At 39.7% G+C, this 21826-nt stretch overlaps 1 protein-coding gene across 1 annotated transcript in view; it reads left to right on the top strand.

Annotated features, from left to right (window-relative positions):
• Positions 1-18184, top strand: part of si:dkey-238f9.1 (chemokine-like protein TAFA-2) — a 111953-nt gene extending 93769 nt beyond the window's left edge. Inside the window, exons 3-5 of the mRNA XM_034205771.1 lie at positions 8441-8590; positions 9997-10121; positions 17426-18184. Of these exons, the coding sequence (XP_034061662.1) occupies positions 8441-8590; positions 9997-10121; positions 17426-17437 (287 nt within the window). The 3' untranslated portion in view covers positions 17438-18184. The remainder of the gene's footprint in view (positions 1-8440; positions 8591-9996; positions 10122-17425) is intronic.
• The last annotated feature ends 3642 nt before the right edge of the window (positions 18185-21826 follow it).

The following is a 21826-nucleotide window of genomic DNA, read 5'->3' as shown; positions in this document are numbered from 1 at the left end:
TCAGAGTGCTATTGATCGGCTGCAGGGTTGGGCCTCATGCCAGCTCTCATTAGTGCTCTCTGTCCTTTTACCTTTCTTTGTCTCTCCGTGACACTGACGTCGGTACCTGGTGATTCTAACTGATGACAGCCCTAAGTGCTTTAATAGAAATGTATTGATCACAGGCGTTGTGAAAGTTTAACACACACCACAACACACAAACATCACATGGAGGAGAAAAACAGGGAGTCCATGTCCTGCAGTACATGTATGTTTGACCTCACGACGCTCACACAGTTGGTCCCACATAAAGAGTTTAGTTTGTAATGTGAAGACATGGTCACCCTGGTTAGACATACCGTTTTACAACCAGAGAAGCAGAGGGTCAATGGTCCTCCAACCACCGTCAAAGTGTCCTTGAGCAAAACATACCTGCCCATCTGCAGCTCTGGTATGTTTGCATACATCAATGTTTGACTGACGATGCAAGAGAACAAATAGCAGTAATATACACATCTGGTTGTTTGAAATATGCCCAGAGGGTTTTCTTAATAATAAATGAATGTTCAATTATTCATAAAATAATGTTGCTGCCACTGAAGTGTTGAAAACAAAATATTCCTTTTTCCTTTTGTTCTTATTTATTTTTTCCAGCAAAGAAACATCCAGAACCCTTAAGTAGCCAAAGTCAACACCTTTTGAAATACGAATAGCAAAATGAAAAAAGAAAAAAGTGTAATTATAATGGAAACATGAATGTAAACAAACATTTTTTTTTAACAGGTATTAAAAATGTAAGGTATAGCAAATTAAATACAATATTAGGAGCAGGGGCGGATCTACGGGGGGCAAGGGGGGGCAGCTGCCCCCCCCCCCCCCACTGTAGAGCCTTACCCCCCAGCTGCCGCCTAACATTTGTTTCCCTAAAACTGTACTAAAACAAACCTACACTATTTCCACAAGCTTCTCAAGCTACAAAACAAGCATTACATTAGTTAAAAGTGAATCATTTAAAATATCATTTTAGGCCCGTTAAAAACACAGCCACGGCCCTGCATTAAACTGCGGAGCGGCGTTCACACAGACCGCGGCTCACACCGCTGCAGAGTTTGACTGATTGATTGATTGAAAAGTTTATTAACAGCTTGTATATTGGGTACAGTACAGTACAGCTCAAAACATACAATTGTTAAGGGGATGCAGACCAGAGAAAGACTTTCGTCTTGTTTACATCAGGGTCCCCCATTTCCAATTCATCATATCATTTAAGACATATAAGACATATTTGACATACAGATGGCTTATTTACAATTTACATACAGGTGGTTTTTTACATACAGATTGCTTATTTACAATTTTCATTTTAGATTTCGTTCTAATACATCCTAACCGGACATTTAAGACATACCAAGTCTACAGATATACAGTTAGTAACAGAGTCTAAAATGCGAGTATATACATAGATGGGGGGGGGGGAAGCTGTCCATTGAACGACAGGTTGAGATTTGTACCATTACCGGGGCCAGTTTTGCAATGCTCTCCCCCGAAGGTGCTCTTTAAGAGAGGTTTTGAAGGTAAGTATAATTTTACTTTCCTTTACAGTTGTGGGAAGAGCATTCCACCTTGATGTGGCATAATTGCGAAACGTGTATTCCCCCTTTTTTGTGCCAAATCTGGGTTTCACATGATTTGTGGAGCTCCCTCTGGTGTTATGATCATGGTATTCCTTGACCTTTGGGAAGAATTTTGACATGTACATGGGTACCATAGAGGTGTAGTGGATCTTGTAGACCAGGCCCATTGCAAGTAGCTGTACTCTGTCGTCTACTCTAAGCCATCCTAGGTTGTCAAAGTGGGCAGAGGTGAGGTGGGTTCTAGATGAAAGGTCAAGCAGTAGTCTGACCAGTTTATTTTGCGATGTTTGAAGTTTTATTTTTAGCGCCTTGGAGGTGCTATGGTACCATGACGTGCAAGCATAGTCATAGTAACCTTGAATGAGTGCTACTGCCAGAGTTTTCAGGGTGTTTTTGTTTACCAGAGAGGAGATCCGGTATAGGAATCTAGTTCTTTGATTGACTTTTTTTATTACATTGGATGCCATTTTGTCACAGGAGAGGTTTGCCTCAAGAATAGATCCTAGGTATGTAATTTCCTTCTTACTTGTGACAATAATGTCGCCCACTGCAACTGAGAAGTCGTCGGATTTGCTGAGATTATGTTTAGAACCGAAGAGAATGGACTCTGTTTTACCCAGGTGTAATGATAATTTATTATCGGCGAGCCAGGTGCAGATTCTGCCGAGCTCGGAGCTGAGGGTTTTTTTAACCTGCAATCTGCTCCTGTCAGAGACCAGCAGGGCTGAGTCGTCCGCGAACAGGAACAAGTTGCAGTCACATGCTGATGACATGTCATTTACATAAATTAGGAACAGTAACGGACCTAATATGCTTCCTTGTGGAACACCACAGCTCACTGGGAGGGGGGGGGGGACAGAGTACCGTTTACCTCCACCATCTGTTCTCTCCCCTCCAGGTAGGATTGCATCCAGCTCACCGATAGTTTATCAAAACCAATTGCTTTTAGCTTGTCAATCAGAATGGGGTGATTGACAGTGTCAAAAGCCTTTTGTAGGTCCAGCATCACCATGCCGCAGTATTTGCCCTCGTCCACCTCTTGTTTGATGTGGTCGCTCAAATAAAGAAGGCATGTGTCAGTGGAGTGGGATGTTCTAAAGCCAGATTGAAATTCATAGATTAGTTTCTTTTCCGCAAGGTACTTTTCGACCTGTTCATATACTATTTTTTCCATGACTTTCGAGATGGAGGTAAGTATAGAAACAGGGCGGTAGTTGCCTGGGTCCAATTTGCTGCCCTTTTTGTGCAGGGGGGTTACTCTTGCAATTTTGAAGTCTTTGGGTAGAGAGGGAGCGAGCTGTCCCAGCACCTATGGATCAGTTTCCCCAGGGAGCATTTCCCTTTCCACTAGTTTTGTTTTTACTAAGGACGAGAGCTTGAAACTAAATATTAATAAAACTCAGCCGTTTGAATCGATAGCGTTTAACAGACGGGCGCTGTTTGGGGCGTTACGTTTCAAAATACTACGCAGACAGCGTTAGCTGGGAGATCGATCACTTTGCTAAACTACGCGATAGCCTACTCTTAAATCCACGTAAACTACACATCACAGCAATGAGGCCAGATCAATGAAACCAGGATACATCATTTACCGTAAAAACTGGATCCAAACACAGCTGCCTGTGTGCGCTTGATCAATACTTTCTGATGTTATATTTATGATATGCTACATATTAGCTAGGCTACATGGCCCTAACGTGTAAAGTTATACAAGCATTTGTACCAGTGCTTTTCACAAGTAGACTCTTGCAGGCCAGAGTATAGGAGTGATTCAACAACAACACAAATACATATGAGAAGTGATCAGGACGAACAGAAAGAGGAAAAGGAAAAGAGAGATGAAGAGACCAGGAGGGTCAGAGCAGGAGGAAGCCAGGAGGAGATGAAGACATTAGTGAAGAAGAAGAAATGTATGTGAGGAATAAAGATGAAGTGTCAGAAAGAGGGCCAGAGGCAGGGATCAGGAGGCAGATGAAACTCCAGCTGGACCACATGGTATGTTCTTATTCTCCTTACATGTTCCATTACAGCAGCTCAATCTAGCAGCTCTTAGTATTGACAAATATTGATTGAAATGTGCTGCTGCACAGGTCACCTTCAGCTCTCTGAAGAGATGGGTGATGTCATTTGTGTACTTAATTATAAATTGAAATGTTGAGCTTGTCAATCTTAATCTGAAAATCCAAAAACTGAAATATAGGTAAGAGAAGAAACTGACACTTTTGTGATGTAATTCCCTCAATGCAGATCACACACGGACTGATCCATTATTTTAATAGGAGGGTAAATGGTATGGCGTGACGGGGTTGAAACAAACTGACAATATTGCAATTTCATAGATAATTCAAGTATTTTTTCAGAATTGATTTTTGATCAGTTAAAGTTGACAAGCATGTGATTATACTGTATTAGCAGCAACATTTTGGGATAATTGGCCATTTTGATTTGTTTGATATTAAATTAATATGTAATAATGCTTAGTGAGGACATGCAAATATGTCTGTCTAATACTAAGAAAACCAATTTTTTAAAAACAAAATATACATTGTAATGCAAAACAACCTGTTCCATTAATTAATTGCTTTAAAATACATTTTGTAGTTTCCTTTCATTTAAAATGGTTGAGGTAAGCTTGGGGGACTCAAAGGGCACCTTGTTTCTCTTGTGCATTAAGAACACTTGTGTTAGGGCATGAATTAACAATAAATAGGTTATATACAGTATAAAATACCACGTACTGTCTGCCCTCCCATGCCACCATGGCATGACCTCTTGCCCCCCCTTTGCCCCCCCATGTAAAATGTTCTAGAACCGCCACTGATTAGGAGCCTTCATCGCTACATCTTTTGAATCTATGTGAAATAAATTATACCATTTTGGGATATACATTGACTTGAAACTAGCCTAGTTTTCTTTAGAACCCCTAATCATAAACACATTTTGTAATTACAGTGAGTTATGCTAATCTAAAATATCTATCTTCCTCAATGGAGTAGTACCTTGTCATCTAACACTAACATTACGTGTTTGCAAAATGACAAACCTTTCCTTTTAGGATTAGTTATTCTCTCCATTGTTTTTTTCCGCCCAATATATTCCACGTCTTTGTGTACCTTTTCCCTCTCTTATTATTTCAGTGTATTTCTTTTCCCGATGTTTTAATACACTTTCCCCGCTCCATTGTCTTGCAGCGCAGACACTCAGGTTATTGTACCAACAGCAGTCAGACAGTTCATGGTTGTTTCTTCTCATATGGATTGTTACCAGCTTGTGCGGACCAGGGCGCCCTGCCCTCTGAACCCTCATTCTGTCCACCCTGCATGGTGGTATTGGGTCCAGCCTCAGAGTCAGCGACCTCCGCCAGCAGCTCCGATTTTAATCAGCTGCTCTCTCCACACGGGCAACCCAAGCCGCCGCTTCCTGCACCTTAATGAGTCCAGAGTCCCAGGCCAGACCCAGCTCATAGTCTCTCCTCCTTTTCACATCACAGCAGAGTGGTCGTAAATACAGCAATGCTACATCTAACGAAGCGAAACATTTTGCAAGAACATTTTAAAGGCTTTCAGTTATTTCTGAGTGATATCAGTTATATATATATTATATATCTTTAGAGTCATTGCGTGCCTGTTGATTTGAACATGATCCGTGTATCCATCATTTCCTGGTCTTCTCTAAAGAAGAGGGACCAATGAAAACGTTGTCATGTTGCCGTTGTTCAGCATCGAAACATTCCTTAGCTAACAATGACATTATTGTTCTATTAATATAAAGGGAGGTCAGTTACTCTTTAAAACAGTTGGTAGTTATGGGTACTTTTTACTTAAGTACATTTCGAAGCCCATACTTCTTTACTTTTACTTGAGTAAAGAAGTTTAGTCAGTACTTCTACTTTTACCAGAGTATTTTTTAAACAGGAGTATCTGTACTTCTACTTGAGTAAAGGTTGAGTTTACTTTTGCTATCTCTGACAGTAACTCCATTACATCAGTGGAGAAAAAGAGAAATCTCATTTCATTGCCGTCTTCATTTATGATTTGTAATGCCGGCCAGTTAACATTTTGAGCACTTTCTTACAGCTAACATGTTATTTATTCTACCGTATAATCAGGTAACAATAATTATCTTCACCCGTTGAACCTCTTGTAATTGCCTATTGTCCATGCACATCTATCTCTTAAACAAAGTTTGAATATTCTATCTGAGTTATCCCAACTTTTTAAATTAACTTTGATCGGGGGCGTGCTGGTGGCTTAAAGATAATCACATCAAGGGCACGGAGCCTGACCTGCGTGCTGCGCATCAGTACGTTTCTGCTCGGTGAAAATCACTCAATCGGCAATTGTTGTCTTGCCTTTTGTGGGAATGTGAATAGCACCTTATTGATTGGAAGCAAAATGTTTTTAATGTTGTAGATGAGATTTCAGGATTGCTAGCTAATGGGAAGATGGAAGCGCACTGCAATCTATTCTCAAGTCAAGTCCCAAATTGAAAATCTTTACAGGCATAATTAAGGCTTATCTGAAAGGAATGTCAAAACTTTTCAAATGCTATTTTATTTATTTATTTCACCCTTCTAATCCTGCTTCTCACGTGTAAATACTCAAACGTGCTCAGAATGATGAGTCTATGTAGAAACTAATGAATATAAAATAGAGGGCAGTATTGATGTTTGATCTAACTTAATAGCAATGAATATGTGTCCTTGTAATTGATATTGTAATGTTCTTTCACGTAGATAAGCAGTTTAGTGATGTTAATCAAGTCATTTTTGAGTTGTTGATGTTGTATTACCACATTAGTGTAATCCTTAAATTATCTCTTTTCATCCTCTGGTGGGGGTGCAAGGTCAGTGGATTAAGTATGTTATTCAAGGGTATGTGGACAGGTGGGGCTGCACTGGGGTTCAAAGTCAGGCTCCTCCACCGGGGGGGGGTGACCTGGATTTCAAGTAGCCACTGTGATCAGAGTTTTGAAACAAGACTGTGCTTAACACTACTCAAATACCATCAGCCAGACTGTGCCCCCCTTTGTCCACAGTCTTAGTGCTAAGCTAAGCTAACAGTAGCTTCACATTTAGAGAAGGGTGTCAATCTTCTTCAAGACACTGAATCATCTTCTTTGCACCAGTCCTTAAGGCAGGGGTGGGGAACCTTTTTCCTCTCAAGGGCCATTTCAATTTTTTCAACATCCTCCGAGGGCCACACAAATTATTGACCTCTGCTTAAAAATACTAAAATCACAGCCCATTTCATTTGGCCTTTCTTTCATGCTGTGCAAAGAAAAAGCAACCTCTTAATCCAGATATCTCACCATGACTCGCGCATGCACGTGCACGGTTGTGGCATGACCACCCAAACAGAAAGATATGGACACAAGATGTGTGCAAATGTATTTAGTTTCCTATCCATGTGGACATGATTTAAGTGGGGGGGGACCTAACCTCCTCTAGGGGGGTCCGGGGGCTTGCTCCCCCTGGAAGATTTGTTTTTAAATATTGAAGTTGAAAGCATCAACCTGGTGCACTTTGAGAGCAACATGAAGAGATCTATGGAAACATCTCTCAATACCCATTTGAAACAGAACTGTAAGCAGATTTACTTTTTCTTTATGGATATTTTACAAATCACTCTCCTTTGAAACTGTATTCTTGTTTATTAATAACAACTTTTGTTTACTGTCATATAGTATTTTATACCTGTTTACTGTATTCTCTTATTTTTTGATAACTATAATGATCATATAAAGATGTGCCTTCACCTCACTGGTTGTGGAAAAGGCTTCTTATATTCGTTAGCATAGCTAGCTAACCAGATGCTAATAACAACAACGTTATTGACTGTATGATCAGTATGACAGATCGGCACTGGGCTTACAACTAAGACACAGCCACGCAAAAACTGCAGCATGTGTACGGACCGGTACGGATTTATGGGTACTGCCATTTTTTGAAGTCCCGGAGCGGCGTTCTGGTGCTCTCCCTCAGACGAGACATATACCACGTGATGACACGTTAGGCTCGTGTTGTGTTCAAGGACCATGACCGTTGCCAGGAAAAACAGGCACTCGCTTGTTTAATTATTTTGCGGTCTAGATTTCTTTAATTTTTTTATTTTTTGCGTGTGTTTATAAATTACCTCGAGGGCCAAACAAAATGGTCTCGCGGGCCGTATACGGCCCGGGGGCCGGAGGTTCCCCACCCCTGCCTTAAGGTCTTGATTTCATATAAAACATGCTCAAAATGTGTATATGAAGTTGTCTTCGAATGGAATGTCAAAAAGGTATTTCATTTCTTAATCCACTGTGACATAGATGTCCATTGTTGTACAGAACTATTGAAAACACATTAACTAGACACACATGTTCCTTCAGTGTGATGAGCCTGAGCACTGTTTGTATTTCGGTTCTCTTAATATCAAATAATCCGCATATAAAAAAAGTCCCCAACAAATTTAGTTTTTGCTTCTGTTTGAGTCATGTTTTCTAAAAACTGCAGTGCTCAGCTCTGTGAGAAATAACATCACCTTAAAGATAAATTAATCCTACAAGATATATCGTTAGAAACACAAAGACTTGCAGTTAAGTGACGTAGACAGTGAAGTCAGAAAGAGAACAGGCTTTTTCTTTTCATGGGATTTAAAATAACACAAGCTTAATCAAGCAAAAACATTTACCCCTTGTGTACATTAAACACATAAAAAGACACATACATACACATAACATATCATTATAACCCTGATATTTTTTGTCAATGCTTTTGTCACAAGATGGAGTTACTGTCGCAGTGATCGTCAGATGCATTCTAACCCTGTGTGTGTTTGTGCTTCCAGTTCATGTGAAAGCGGGAACCTGTGAGGTGATTGCGGCACACCGATGCTGCAACAAGAACAAGATCGAGGAGAGATCCCAGACTGTCAAGTGCTCCTGCTTCCCTGGACAGGTGGCGGGAACAACAAGAGCGGCTCCATCCTGTGTAGACGGTATGCCAGGATCCTCATTATAGTTTCTGTAATGACTGACTTCTAATTCGGGTAGAAATGCGACACAGGTACAGAATCTGTCACACCTGTCACTGTGCCTCTGGTGCTTATTTCCCTGATTATCTGGGAAAAGAGGTTTATTGTAGGGAAGGAGAAAAAGATACAGTGTTGAGATTTCTGTGACCCTGTTCCTGTGTCTGGAAGCTTTTATAATCTCCAAAAATCCAATCTCCCACCGGTTTATTCACTCACCCTTTTGTGTGGAGTCGACGCCATGTGTGTTCAGCTAGAGTAGACAGCAGGCCAGGTCATTTGATATCATGTCAAAAGTGGCCTCAGTTACAGGTGAATCGATCCCTATCTCCCCTTTTCACTTTAATGGCTCCGACAGGGGCATCCTCCGTTACGACAGTTCTCGTTTCACTTATGAAATGTCTGAGGATGATGCTTCACCCCTAAGGACTCCTTGGAGCAACTTTAGACCTTGAAAAGCCAACCTTTGCTGCACTCTTTAATACCCCTCCTACATACTAACATTCGCCCTGCTCACACTGCACGCTCCTGCACAGAACACTCATCAGCTTGACATTGACCCACAACCCGTAATTCAGACCTGAAAACATACCAGGGCAGGGCTGACGTACCTCCTCCGAGATCAAAAGATTTCAATCCCTGTGATGTGTATACTGTAGAAACCACAGGCACCTCTTGTTGCTCCTACCAGCAGAACCTTCCTACACTTTCAAACAGTGTGTTGATAATTGCCTCCTTGCCGCCATTTAAAAAAACAAAAAAGGTTTTCTTTCTTGTCGATTAAAGATCAGAATCATTATTGTTGTTTACACATTCAAGGGATTGCCATCTTGTACAGTGGTGAATAACTAAAAACAGTGAGAGGAAGTTGGAAACCAGGAGGAAATGTAAAATAAAACTTCTTATTACACGGCTTAGTGGAATTCTCTATTCTGATTAGTCAATTTGGACATTTCAGAGGTTGTTAAGTCTTGCTAAGAGACTGCTGTTAAGGAGGAATGAAGGACTTTGTTCTTTATTTATTACTGACCAGATCACTGCACATTATGCCTTAACTTTAAATAACTTATACGATTAGATACATTTGAATTTGAATATGAAGTCAGTGTTTAAATACAATTATCAGTACAAGTCTCAAGGTTATGTCCAAGTGAATTGCAAGCTAGGTTTTGAAGAGTATTTCAATGGTCTGGCTTCTGAACACACACCTACCCAGCACTAAATAGTAAATAGACACATTTAGCAACTAGATGGTAAATGAAGTGCAGCATTAAGCAAGCTTAAACAGCTTATTCCTACACTTTCCAACAGTGTGTTGTTAATTGCCGCCATTTTTTTAAAACTGTTTTGTTTTTCTTGTATTTTGCTCTCAGCATCCATAGTGGCACAGAAGTGGTGGTGCCAGATGCATCCCTGCATGGACGGGGAGGAATGTAAAGTGCTGCCGGATCTCAAAGGATGGAGCTGCAGTACAGGAAACAAAGTGAAGACAACCAAGGTGGGTTTAATTCACAAAACTATTCCAAGGCTGATGGTAGATATTTATAAATGATGATGCAAAAAAGTCTGGCTATGACCTCGGATAAAAGTTGTTAAGAAATCTGACCCTAGAATATTGGAGGAGGGTTGGAAAAGAAAGAAACAAGGGAGCATAGACCAGCAGAGTAGGAGGCAGCAGGAGAGGAAGATGTGACTCACAGGGTCTCAGAGTCACTGAAGTATTTCTTGAAGCGATCGACTTAAAAAGGGATGAGTGGGGTTCTGCTTTTTATTTAGCTACATCTCGCGATTTGTTGTAGGAGTCTTAAGTATAGACATTTTATTGTATTTTTACTCTAGTTGCTAATTTGGTAGAGGCAAGTAGATTGTGAAGTGAGCAAAGCAGTACTGTGGCAACACTGGGGGACAGACAAAGATGTTATGCTGAAGCTGCTCACAAATAAACACGATAAAAACATCCAATGCTGTGCATGATACAGCCAAATAATTCTTCATGCACTACTGGAGCATCAGTTTACTATTTTAAGTTACTGTCTGTGTTCGAAAGAAAACAGACAATGCGCAGGATTCTCTGATAGCATTTAGCATTAGCGTCCAGACGCTAAATCTTCTGTTCATGGTCTGCCTAAAGACTTCATCTCATCAGGTTTTTTAGCTTGTATCCTACTATTTAAGCAGTTCTCCTCTGAATAATGAATTGGTAGATTGTTCATTTAGCTACTGGTTAATATCAATTTAAAGACATTTGTTTAAAATGTATATATTTTTCTTGATGACATTTATGAACTTGTTCTGTCAAGCTTTTGGTATTAGGCCACCCACCGTGTAAATGCTAGGACAATTAAATTGATCAGAACTCAAGAATATACATTAGTGCCCATTCTATGTTAGCAATGCTCTCCTTAATAATCTTACAAATAAATATATATTTTCAGTGTTTTCATCACAAGCTGAGATCTGGGCTTGTATTAACACAGGACCAAACTACAGAATATTAGTGTCAAAATGATTCATGAATAAACATGATGTGTCACTTTAATGTATTCAACAGCAGGCATTTGTCTTGTTTCTGCATGGATCTACTATATAATTTCACAGACATCTTAATTGAAGGGATGAATGAACATTTGTCAGATTAATCCGCTTGAATAATAATAATCGAAGTGACAAGTAAGTAATTAATACAATCTGAGATCAACTTTCAGCTGAACATTTATTTTTTTATCAAGGTAAAATATATGCAGAAGCAATGTTATCGTGAGACTCCTCAGCTTGAGGTGAGAAATAAGAAATATAGCACATGACAACTGAGCGATTGGAAAATCAATTATCACCTCTGAAATATCAGTGTGAAAGTACACAAGTTCATTGGTAAAATTGGAAAAAAGACAGCCTGTGGGGACCTGAGCATCCCGCTCACGTGGCTCCATCGCACCCTCATGGTTTCAGATGAAAGAGAGAGCAAGCCCGAGTCGGGTCCTGCCTTTGAAAAGTCAGAACAGGCTTGCATATCACTTCAAAAGTGCCAGCAAGAAGAAACACAAAGGCAAGCAAAGGCAGGAGAAAGACAAACAAACAACAAACAAAAATCCCTCCAGGAAGCCAAATCGTCGGGATGTGCTGAGGCAGGCCAGGGGGGCTCAAGCTGTGACACTTCAGATATTAATAGAGGTTATCTGGACCTGTGTTCTGGGAGTCAGGGTGTGGTGGACCTGAAGTGGACGGGGGAGAGGAGGGGGGGTCATATTGGGCTTTTAGTCATCCATCACAGCTCAGTGTTTGACTCACCAAATGCCTGTAGTTGAGCTGCCTCCTCCATTATTCATGGCTACAGCTGGCCTGGACGAAGTAGAGCTTTTTATTTTAGCCGGGTTAATAATTGATGCCCTCTCACACAGCCACGAGAAAGCAGAAACAGAAGCAAAGACAAGCAGGGGTCCAGGTGGCTAGTAGAACCCGTCAGAACCTCAACTCTTTTTTGATTTGGGAGTCAGCGGGGCTCACTCCATGCTCGTGACCCTGTTGCCTCCCACAGAGGGCCAGGGTCTGCCTGTGTGAGCGGGGCCCTCTGTACCCGAGCTTCCTGCACAGTTAGCATCACCCGAGTAATAAAAGGAAGAAGGGACGGTTCCTTTTTGAGAAAATTGATGCCGGGTCTTTCGAAATGGCTTGAAATTTTAACTTTGAATCCTATATATTGGCTTAAATACCAGACAAAGTACAACTTTTGTCGATGAAGGATCAGAAGTGTTCTTATTGCTGAGTAAGATTACACAAACAAATAATTTGTATCAATGTTGTCCATTGATGCATGGTAAGAAAGTAGGAGGAAGTTGTTAAACAGGAGCAAATATAAAGCTATTAAAAAATATATATTATTACACAGACTGGTAGAATACTCTATTCTGATTGGTCAATTTCAAATTCGTATACAATTATACATAACAAGAACATTAAAGATACATTTGACCTTCTTTAATATAAAGTCAGGGTTCAATTAAATCATACATTATCAGAACAAGTCTCAAGATTATGTCTAATCAATATTACAGGCTTCTAGGTTTTCAAGACTATATACTGTAGATTATCTGGCTTCTTAAAGGTGGGGTAGGTCATTTTGGAGAAACCAGCTCGAGTGCGCTAGAATTTGAAAATACACAGCCGGAAAAAATCTGCCACTTCCTTACAGAGCCCCTCCTCCAACACACACGAATGTGCACATGACCAATGAGGGCACGAGATAAGTTTGTGCACAGATGGAAGGCTGACAGGCAGGTAGGCCATCCAGTTACTTTAGCCGGGCCGGCTAAAATAATTGGTCGTGCTTTTTACAGCGCTACGGCTTCCACAGATGACATTTTTTATGGATTTTTTGTCAAAGCATTTAATGTATTCATTGCTATCGGGATGTTAAGAGCATTCCATGGAATATAACAAAAAGTGTTTCTGAAGTGAATTACCTACCCTACCTTTAAGCAAGCTTCAAAAGCAAGATTTGAGAAGGCACACCAATTAAGAAAACATACTTGATTTAATGTGACATCAAACAACAAACCATAGTACTCTGTTCCTATTTTTATATCTTTAAAATTGTTATGTTACATATCTGGAAAGCTAATCTGTTGTGCCACAAAAAGCTTATACTGCTATACTCTGTGATTCTATTACTGCAAGCTTTTTAGTTGTTATTTCCTCAAAGTAAAAACATAATAATGGTGTAACCTAACAATGCAGTACATGCCTTGAATAATACTATAAATGATTTCTTCTTCGATGTCCAGCGGTGGCACTGTTGATAATAAATGATGGTGTCGTTTCACCTCATGATGAAGTCCCATCAATAAATCAGGCATCTCAACACCCTGCAGGCCAGTTGTTCGCTCTTTCTCTGCATGTCCGGGAGCAGCTAGTTTTATAGTCCTGCTGGTAATGTCAGGAATTATAACCCTGGCAGCTCCTGCTTTTCACTTACTATCAATCAGGGATCAGAAGGACCACGGAGCCATTCCACTTGACAGGTGCTGCGATGCTTGTTCAGAATGTGTTGAGGGATAGTGATGGATAGCTGTCTGAGATGGATTTCCTTTTTAGACACATTGGATAAAGGCCTTACTGAACCACAAGTGTGTAAAACATTTGTAACAAGCTGCATAATGACTTGAAGCTTGGAATGTCGTTATTGAACAGTAACATGTGTTTTGGTTGAATTATTTTGGCCGATTTCCCTTCGCTTCTGTTGGAAGATGGAAAGGACTTGCTCAAATGTAATTCTCAATCCATGTGCACATCATTGTGTGCATGCATGTTTAATGAAGGCAGTCGCTCATTACACGATCAGCTCATTGGCTGTTTCTGTAACTGACCTGCAGATTAAGGACAGCTCATAGGTGCAGTAGTGCAATAGGATTTCTATTGAATCGCTAAGTTCAGTAGATAAACTTGGTGAATCCAAAACATTTTATTTGACTTCTTCTGCTTCTGGCCATCTGTGTCTGTTGGTACATGAAACAAAGCAGAGGGCACTGCTGCCATGACTGCACTCTGATCTGTGTTTTAACCCTTTACTCAAAATATTTTTGATGCACTTATTAAACATCATCAAATACAATGCATTTAGACTCCCCTGTTGTTATTAATCACTGTGAGGAAAGTATTCATCATTTTACACAAGAGGGCATATTTGCTTTTAGAAGCTGAACTCACAGACTCTTAAATCCAACCTCAATTAACTAATTGTTAAAAAAACTTTTGTCAAAAGTTTAGCACCAAATTACTGCTGTTGGTTTTAATCAGCCCTTAAATATGTCTAATTTTGTATTTAAAATCACTGACAAGTGTCATTGTAATTGACCATGCTGTGTGCTAGATTGTTGACCCCTGTGTTTTCAGTCAGAAAACACTGCGTGAACAAAGTGATTTTTGGTGTTAAAAGGCTGAAGGACCGCATGAGACATTTAGTCGATTGGTAGCCTGAAAAGAGGAGCTAAATCACTCTATTGATGATTGATTTGTTTTGTATAGTCCATTAAGACATCACAGGAGCCTGACCTTACCTGCAGTTAGCACATGTGGCACTGCATCAAATCTTTAAATATAAAATGTCAAAGGAGTCCAAAGAATTAAGACATTTTTAACGACGCTATAATATTGAGTACTGGCTACTCATGCATGTGCTTCAGTAACTCTCCATCAAAGGTAAGGTCTTAGATGTTTTTGTCAATGGGATTTTGAACCTACAGCTGACCAGTGAAGTGTGGTCTTTCATCTTAAAGCAGCTTACGCATCAAACACTAAGGAGCTGCTGTTTGTTCCCCTGATTCCCCTTTGTATGTCTACCCATCGATACCCTCACAGTGACAAACTAAGACACCGCCGCATGCTAATTGTTTTCATAATGCTCCACTTGGCTTCACTTGTTTTGTGCCTGCTGCACTATGCATTGTTTTTGTTTGGAGTTACTCCAACAACTTTTAATCCTTAACACTTCTCACTTATGAAGTTAAAGAAGCCATATTATGCTTTTTAGGGTTTTCCCATTCCTCTAGTTTGTTATATAGGTTTTGTGCAGGAAAATGGTCTCCAAAGGCTAAAATCCCAAAGTTGACGCTGGATGGAGTTTCTCTCCCAAACACTCCACCCTGCCTGAAACACCTCGATTGAACTCCTAGGTTTACTTCCGTAACATAATTACATCACTATGTTACATTCATTCTTATATTGGCCAGTACCCGACACATTGTACGTGATAGTCTAAGAGGGGCAGGACATTTCTAAACAGTTGACCAATCACAACAAAGCCGACCAGCTAACCAATCAGAGCAGACTGGGCTCTGGTTTCAGACAGAGGGTGAAAAGAGGTGCTGCAGCACGGGCAGTAAGAGAAAAATAAAGAGCTTTTTGCATGTAAACATGTCACAGCAGAGGCACAAAATACAACTATAACCCTGAAAATGAGCACAATACGTCCCCTTCAAATTCCTCTTTTTAAGCTGGCCCTGTATCTTATTACTTTTTATGTTTTATATAATGAGAAAGAGCTGTGAACCTATGTAAAATAGAAACTGTGTACATAAAAACTGTCATTACAACAATACTCAACATAACGGTGCTGATCATAACGCCTCTGCAGCAGATCCAAAGTATTTTTGCCAGCAGAAATATGCTGGAGGCCATCTCCAAAAACATTGGCATCTGATTATGTTGGGACCATATAACACGCTTTTACTTAATGCATGAATGTTTGTCTACAGCCTGCTGCTGCTGCTGTAGCCAAAGCAACACAATATGAATGTCATATGCTCTCTCACATCATGATTCCTGAGGACTGTCACTCGGAAGTGTAAATTAATTTGCGTCTCCCAAAACAGCAAGCACTGTATCTACAGCTGCAGCTCTAAGCAGCAGACACATCTCTCCTCCTCAAATATAAGAATTGTTTTTCTTGGAAGAGTGGTTGTGTGTGTTAAGCCCCTGCTGGTTCCACTGGTGACCCCCCACTAACTGCTAATTAAATGATAGTAATGTGAAAATATTCACACAGAAACACTTGCATGAAGTGTGTGTGTGCTTACTGCGTCGGATTTATAGTGCTTCCTTCATCAGAGGGCAAGTCAAAAAGTTACTTGTGTTCTACTTTTTAAAGGGCAACAAGGAACAGAATCCTCCTCCCAGAGTATTTTTAGAGCTGTGCTTGAATTGAGTCGTACAAACTACATCCTTCAATCTCTGGGATTAATATTCATAAAAATGTGTGTGAATGCAGTAGGCAATCATGAATAATAATATGTCCACTGTTTGCATGATAACCATTGAGCATGATGTTCTTTGCATTACGTCTGACTCCTAGCTGCTGACTCTCTTCTCATTACGTTACACCACAGAGCTTTGAATTTTAAACATACCAGCTGGGAATATACTCACAGCTTGAACCTTTCACAATTTAGACAGATGGGCTGTTTCAGAAGAGTGCAGCACCCAAAACCAGAGCTTTTTTGGATGAGCGACATTTATAAATTGAGCTGAAATTATTAGTTATCAGTTATTAGTCCACAGCAGAAACATGAGTCAGCGGTTATTTGATTTAGAGGCAAACCTCAGAAAGACAATATTCAGTTGCTGATTTGTAGTATGTTTTGTTAGTTGTGTTTACAATCTTGGTTTTTCTAGTAAGCATTCTAACATGGCGTGGTTTAGCAATGTTTTACACCAGAATGCCATAAATACATTTTCTATCGATGAATTGTCAAATGTAAATATACGCTTGTTTTCTTATTTGTCAGCTGAATACTTTTAGGCTTTTCACCGTTGGTCACTCAAATTACATTTTGGCTCAAGGAACATTATAAACTATTGGATGGCATTCTAGCAAAACTATTTCTCAATTAATCTAGAGCATAACATTCCTTGCATCTTAAAAAAAACTAAGAATGCAGCCCCTATTTGAACAAAATGAAGCATAATCTTAGATTGTTGATGGAACAGAGAAGTATTTTAGAAAAATATATAAAAATGTGTTCATATTGACAAAACCATAATTCTGGCAGACTAGATTTTTCAATTTGAGACATATTTAAGCAGTTCTTCTTTTGTTGTTGCTACATTGCTATTTAAGATGGCTTAACAGTGGTTTAATAATTCCACTCCTTTCACAGTTGTTTCTGCCCTATCTCATGTCAGAAAGCATTGGTGTTGAATGAATGTTACTCAAACTATTTGAGTGAATTTGTTCTTTACCCACAGCATCCATTCATGACACAATCTTCTAATTTCTACCTCTTTTCTTTTCTTCTTTTCTCCTTCTAGGTCACACGATAGTCGTCTGTTCGGAGGATAGCCTTGTTTGGTACCAGACGTTTGTTTATTTGACCAACAGCACAGGACATTTGGATATCATGTGTTTTTGGAGGATTGGTGGAGACAGGGACCAGCAAGGACAATAATCACGGACATTCCACTGAACGAATGGAGGAAAAGGCCCGGCGAGCATCATATAAGACTACGTATCCAAAAAGATTCCTGACTTTAGATCCAGCATCAACAGTAGCTGTCTCTGAACTCTACTGCCCACCAAATCTCTCTTTGTATTATAGTTTTATTCCTATGGACTACAAAGCTCAAACATGAAGATATTTATTGACTAAAAGACTGTGGATTACACCAGAAAAAAAAAAAATCACCCTAAAAACAAAACCACGTGATGTGAAACCTTTGTGTTATTTCCTCGCCACAAAGAGCCCCGAAGACTCTTGATTCATATCTGTGTTGAAGATCTAGTGGATCATAAGCATTTTCATTCCTTTTAGCCTTATGGAGCGGAGATATCTCTTCTTTCTTTGTTGAGTTGAAACAAGTGTTTGGCTTTTATTAAGTTTGTTAGGATGTCAGGTCTTGTTTTGAAAGACGATGCCACAACAATAAAACCCAGAAAAAATGTAATGATAAACGGTCAACACAGCTAAGTTCTGCCAACATGTTTTAATGGTATCTGTTGTTTTAAAAGCCTGGTGACTACCATTGATTACAAATGTCCATATTAACTCAATAAATCTAACTCAATGGATATCAGTGTTCGGTAAAATCTGGGTTTTTGCAGACTGTTCTGTGGCTCTTTGTGTACTCGTCCAAAGTGCTGTATATGCAGGAGCTTTTGAAACTTTAAATAAGCAGATAAAGCAAATCATTTGACTAAAAATAAGGAGAAAGAGGTGGAGCGCTCACATCAATGTTGTGTTGGAACTGAAAATGTGAAATTCAGCAAGTGTAAAAATAGGCCATGTTCAAAAGTGTAAGGGGGAAATCTCACGGCACTGTTTCTTAAAATGAACAGACTTCACACTGAGCCATCTGAAATCTGGTCCGGGGAGAGACTCATAATTAGCTCTCCCCCAAACACAACCCTAATCCTGTTTGTAGCATTTCCAAAAACGAAATCCAAAGCTGGATTATGGTGGTAACGTAATGATTTCCATCACCAAACATCGACTGGTGGTGGGTGGGGGACCGAATGATTTTTAGCATATCGCTGCCATTTAGAAATCCCATAGGAATTGCTAGTCCATGTCAATAAAGGCTTAGAGACAAAAAAGGGAAGAAGACAGAAATATTTTTTTTAGCCTAGGCTATGCTATTCATCTGTGTTCACCAAGGCGAGAGTGATGCCCATCTATTTTGGCACATATATACTGTGCTGACTATCATTACTGATATCAACATGCAGCTCCATCCCCCCTCTCTGTGGAAGCAGGTTAGAGGCAGGAGGCCGATATATTTGTTTTTCACCTGCATGTGACATTTACACCTTAGGGACATGGAGCCATGGCATTTAATAAAGTGGCCCCGCCTCTGATGTGCTAATAAGAGACACATCTGAAATGTACATTTTCTCTATAGCTGTCATGTTAATCACTGCAAGACAAACATCAGCGTAACATCAGTGTACCATTGGTTATCAGAGAAATGTTGGTTGATATGATAAGTCTGCATAAATCTACTCATTGAGGCAGAGAACGCTTTAATTCTAACGGTGTCTAGACTCCAAAAACACCACTGCTTTATGGGGAATTTTATATTTTGTAAGTCAATTTCTGCCTGTAATTGAAACAGTGCATTCACCGCAGAATACTCCTTACACTAAACATAATTAATTAAGCAAAAATGTAGATGGCTCGCTCCTACAGATCAGACCCGAGGGACAGGCGCTGAATGGGAGGCGTGCGGGGTGTTTCTATGCTTAGCGATACAGGTTGCCTCTTGTTTGGTTAGAAATCATTAAATTACAGTAATGACTAATTTCTCATTTCAGCATGCAATACACCGGAGACCACCATGGATTTAATAAAGAGCTGGCGATGAATTACAAACAGCGAACGACTGAGGAAGGCTACGTGATTATACAGAGTAATTCAAAAGTGCATTAATAAAACAATACAGAAACATTGCTAAATCATTTGAGATAAAGGCTTATTTGCATAATTCATTAAGATTAATCAGACTAGGCCATCCACCACAGTGCACTGAAGAAAAGAGAGAAAAGACCCTTTCTATCTACAAACAATGATACAAATCTACCCTTGGATCAGAGAATTAACCTCCTTGCACTTTACCGCCCCTGCAGTGTTGAAACACAATCCTTCAGTCATTCACCTTTATGTGAGCTAATATTCTATTAATATTGAAAGATCTTTTCATGCCATAGCTCCTCTGGGGTTTGCTGCTCTGCCATGAAAGACCTTCACAAAAGTTGAATGGAAATGTATTCTGCGTGTTTGGAAACCGCAGTGTGGATCTGAGGGCTGGCTGTTTGACAATTCTGTGCAACGCTATTGACTTCAGTGTTTCATTTTCTGCAGCACAATGAGTCGGGCAGGATGCACATGGGATGAGTTTGACAGTGGTCACGGATCACATACTGAGGATAAGTCACCTGTTGTGCTGGCGGAGACCACCTGTTACCAATGCAATCTCACCCCAGTCTTGTTCGCTTATAGGCTCAGGTCTCTATTTTATTTCAAAAATCATTTTTGCAACACTACATTTTAATAGGATGAATGTTTCCTCTAAGTCCTAATCTGTGCCCTAAATGCCTGTTATTGCACTATGCACATTTAGTGAGCAGTCACATGATCTCGAAACGTGCAAGGCTTTACGGCGGTGAGTCCTATTTTCTGGAGACTTTTCTCTGGTTTTCCTCTTATTTTCTCTTCCTGCTCTGCCTTGACTTCCATTTACATTTTTCCTGATGCGCAGACAGATACTTGTTGCTAAAGTAATGCTTACAGCTAACTCCTGCTAACATGAGCTGTTGACAGATGGTTGGCTTTTACCTTCGTTAGAAGCGGGGGAGTGTTGGTATTCAAACGGCTACTGGAGGGTGGGAAAAGGAGGTTTTCACTGACTGAGCAGTTGATATACACATTATCATTTCACAGGTGAAGTAGTCCTTTGAGCTGATCAAAATAATTTGGGAAAAATGAAAAGTTGTTCTTTACAGGGAGCTGAACAGTTTTTTTTGTCAATGGCTACTTGGAGTCTTCACTTGTTGCATGGCAACCTCACAATGACTCCAGTTCCCTGGTACAACAGTCTGTGCTATGCTAAGCTAGGCTAACTTGCTGCTATTGATAGGTTCATATAACAGGTGTGATTTAAATGCATCATCTAATGAAGCTCACAGCAGCAAAGTGAAACATGTAAATCCAAACTATTTAATTACAGCAAGCAATACCATTTTACATCTTTGCTGATAAATGTCCTATCCAGTGATAAATTGTTTCCCAAAATGTTGTTTTCATTTACATTATCAAATAAAACGACTACTAATTAAATGTTTTGATGTGGGTTGTAGTATCAAAGTTATAATCCCATTGCTGGTTTCATCTCAGGTTTTTCAGACTAAAGGGTCTAAAGCTGTTGATTAAAGTCTTCCCACTCCTCCTCCCAGGAATAATTCCCTGGTCAGCCATCGGAAATAGAAAATATAAAAAATAAAATTGGTATTTTTTTTAGCTCAGGCCAGGGAGGTGCACACATCTTATTGGAAGTGGATGACCCAATAAACCAATCCTATTTTTAATGGAAGACCAATATGAGTGCAATAATACAGTTCAACCATATAGAGCTGCAGCCTTATTCTTAGTATTCCTCTTTTTTACTGAATAATTTCTGTTTTAATTAATAAGGTTGAAAGAAAATGTTAATATAAACCCAACGAGAACTAAAAACCACTTTTTTTTGTGGCACATTTATATCAAAAAAGATTAAGACAATTTTGGAGACAAATTTCTTTGTTCCCAAAGACAAAAACAGACAATTTAGATCTACATCAAAAAGGGTATGCACTTAACAAAGTGTGCACACAGAACAAAACTAAGATCTCAGTTACACAAACACCATCTGCTGGGCTTACCAGGGCTTTATCTTGACAGGATGAATTAGTTTGAAAAACTGTCAGATACACCAAGCAAAATTAGATTTTCTCATTCCATAATGAAAGCTGACAGACTGTAATGAAAAACCGCTCGATCTTGAAAACAGCCAAGATGAACTGTAGAAGTCTCGCTGGAAAAACTTTTTTTTTAAATCTAATTGTGTTATTCTCTCTTTTCAATATCTGGGGTATTTTTCATCCCTAAATTGGGTGTTCTAATTCAGTTTAGGTTGGAGTTTGATGTTATTTCTGACGGCTGTTGGTGTTATCCTCGTCAT

The sequence above is a fragment of the Gymnodraco acuticeps genome, unplaced genomic scaffold (assembly GCF_902827175.1).
Source record: "Gymnodraco acuticeps unplaced genomic scaffold, fGymAcu1.1, whole genome shotgun sequence".
NCBI lineage: Eukaryota > Metazoa > Chordata > Actinopteri > Perciformes > Bathydraconidae > Gymnodraco > Gymnodraco acuticeps.
The sequence above is the reverse complement of the archived record's forward strand: the minus strand, read 5'-3'. Positions and strand labels throughout refer to the sequence as shown.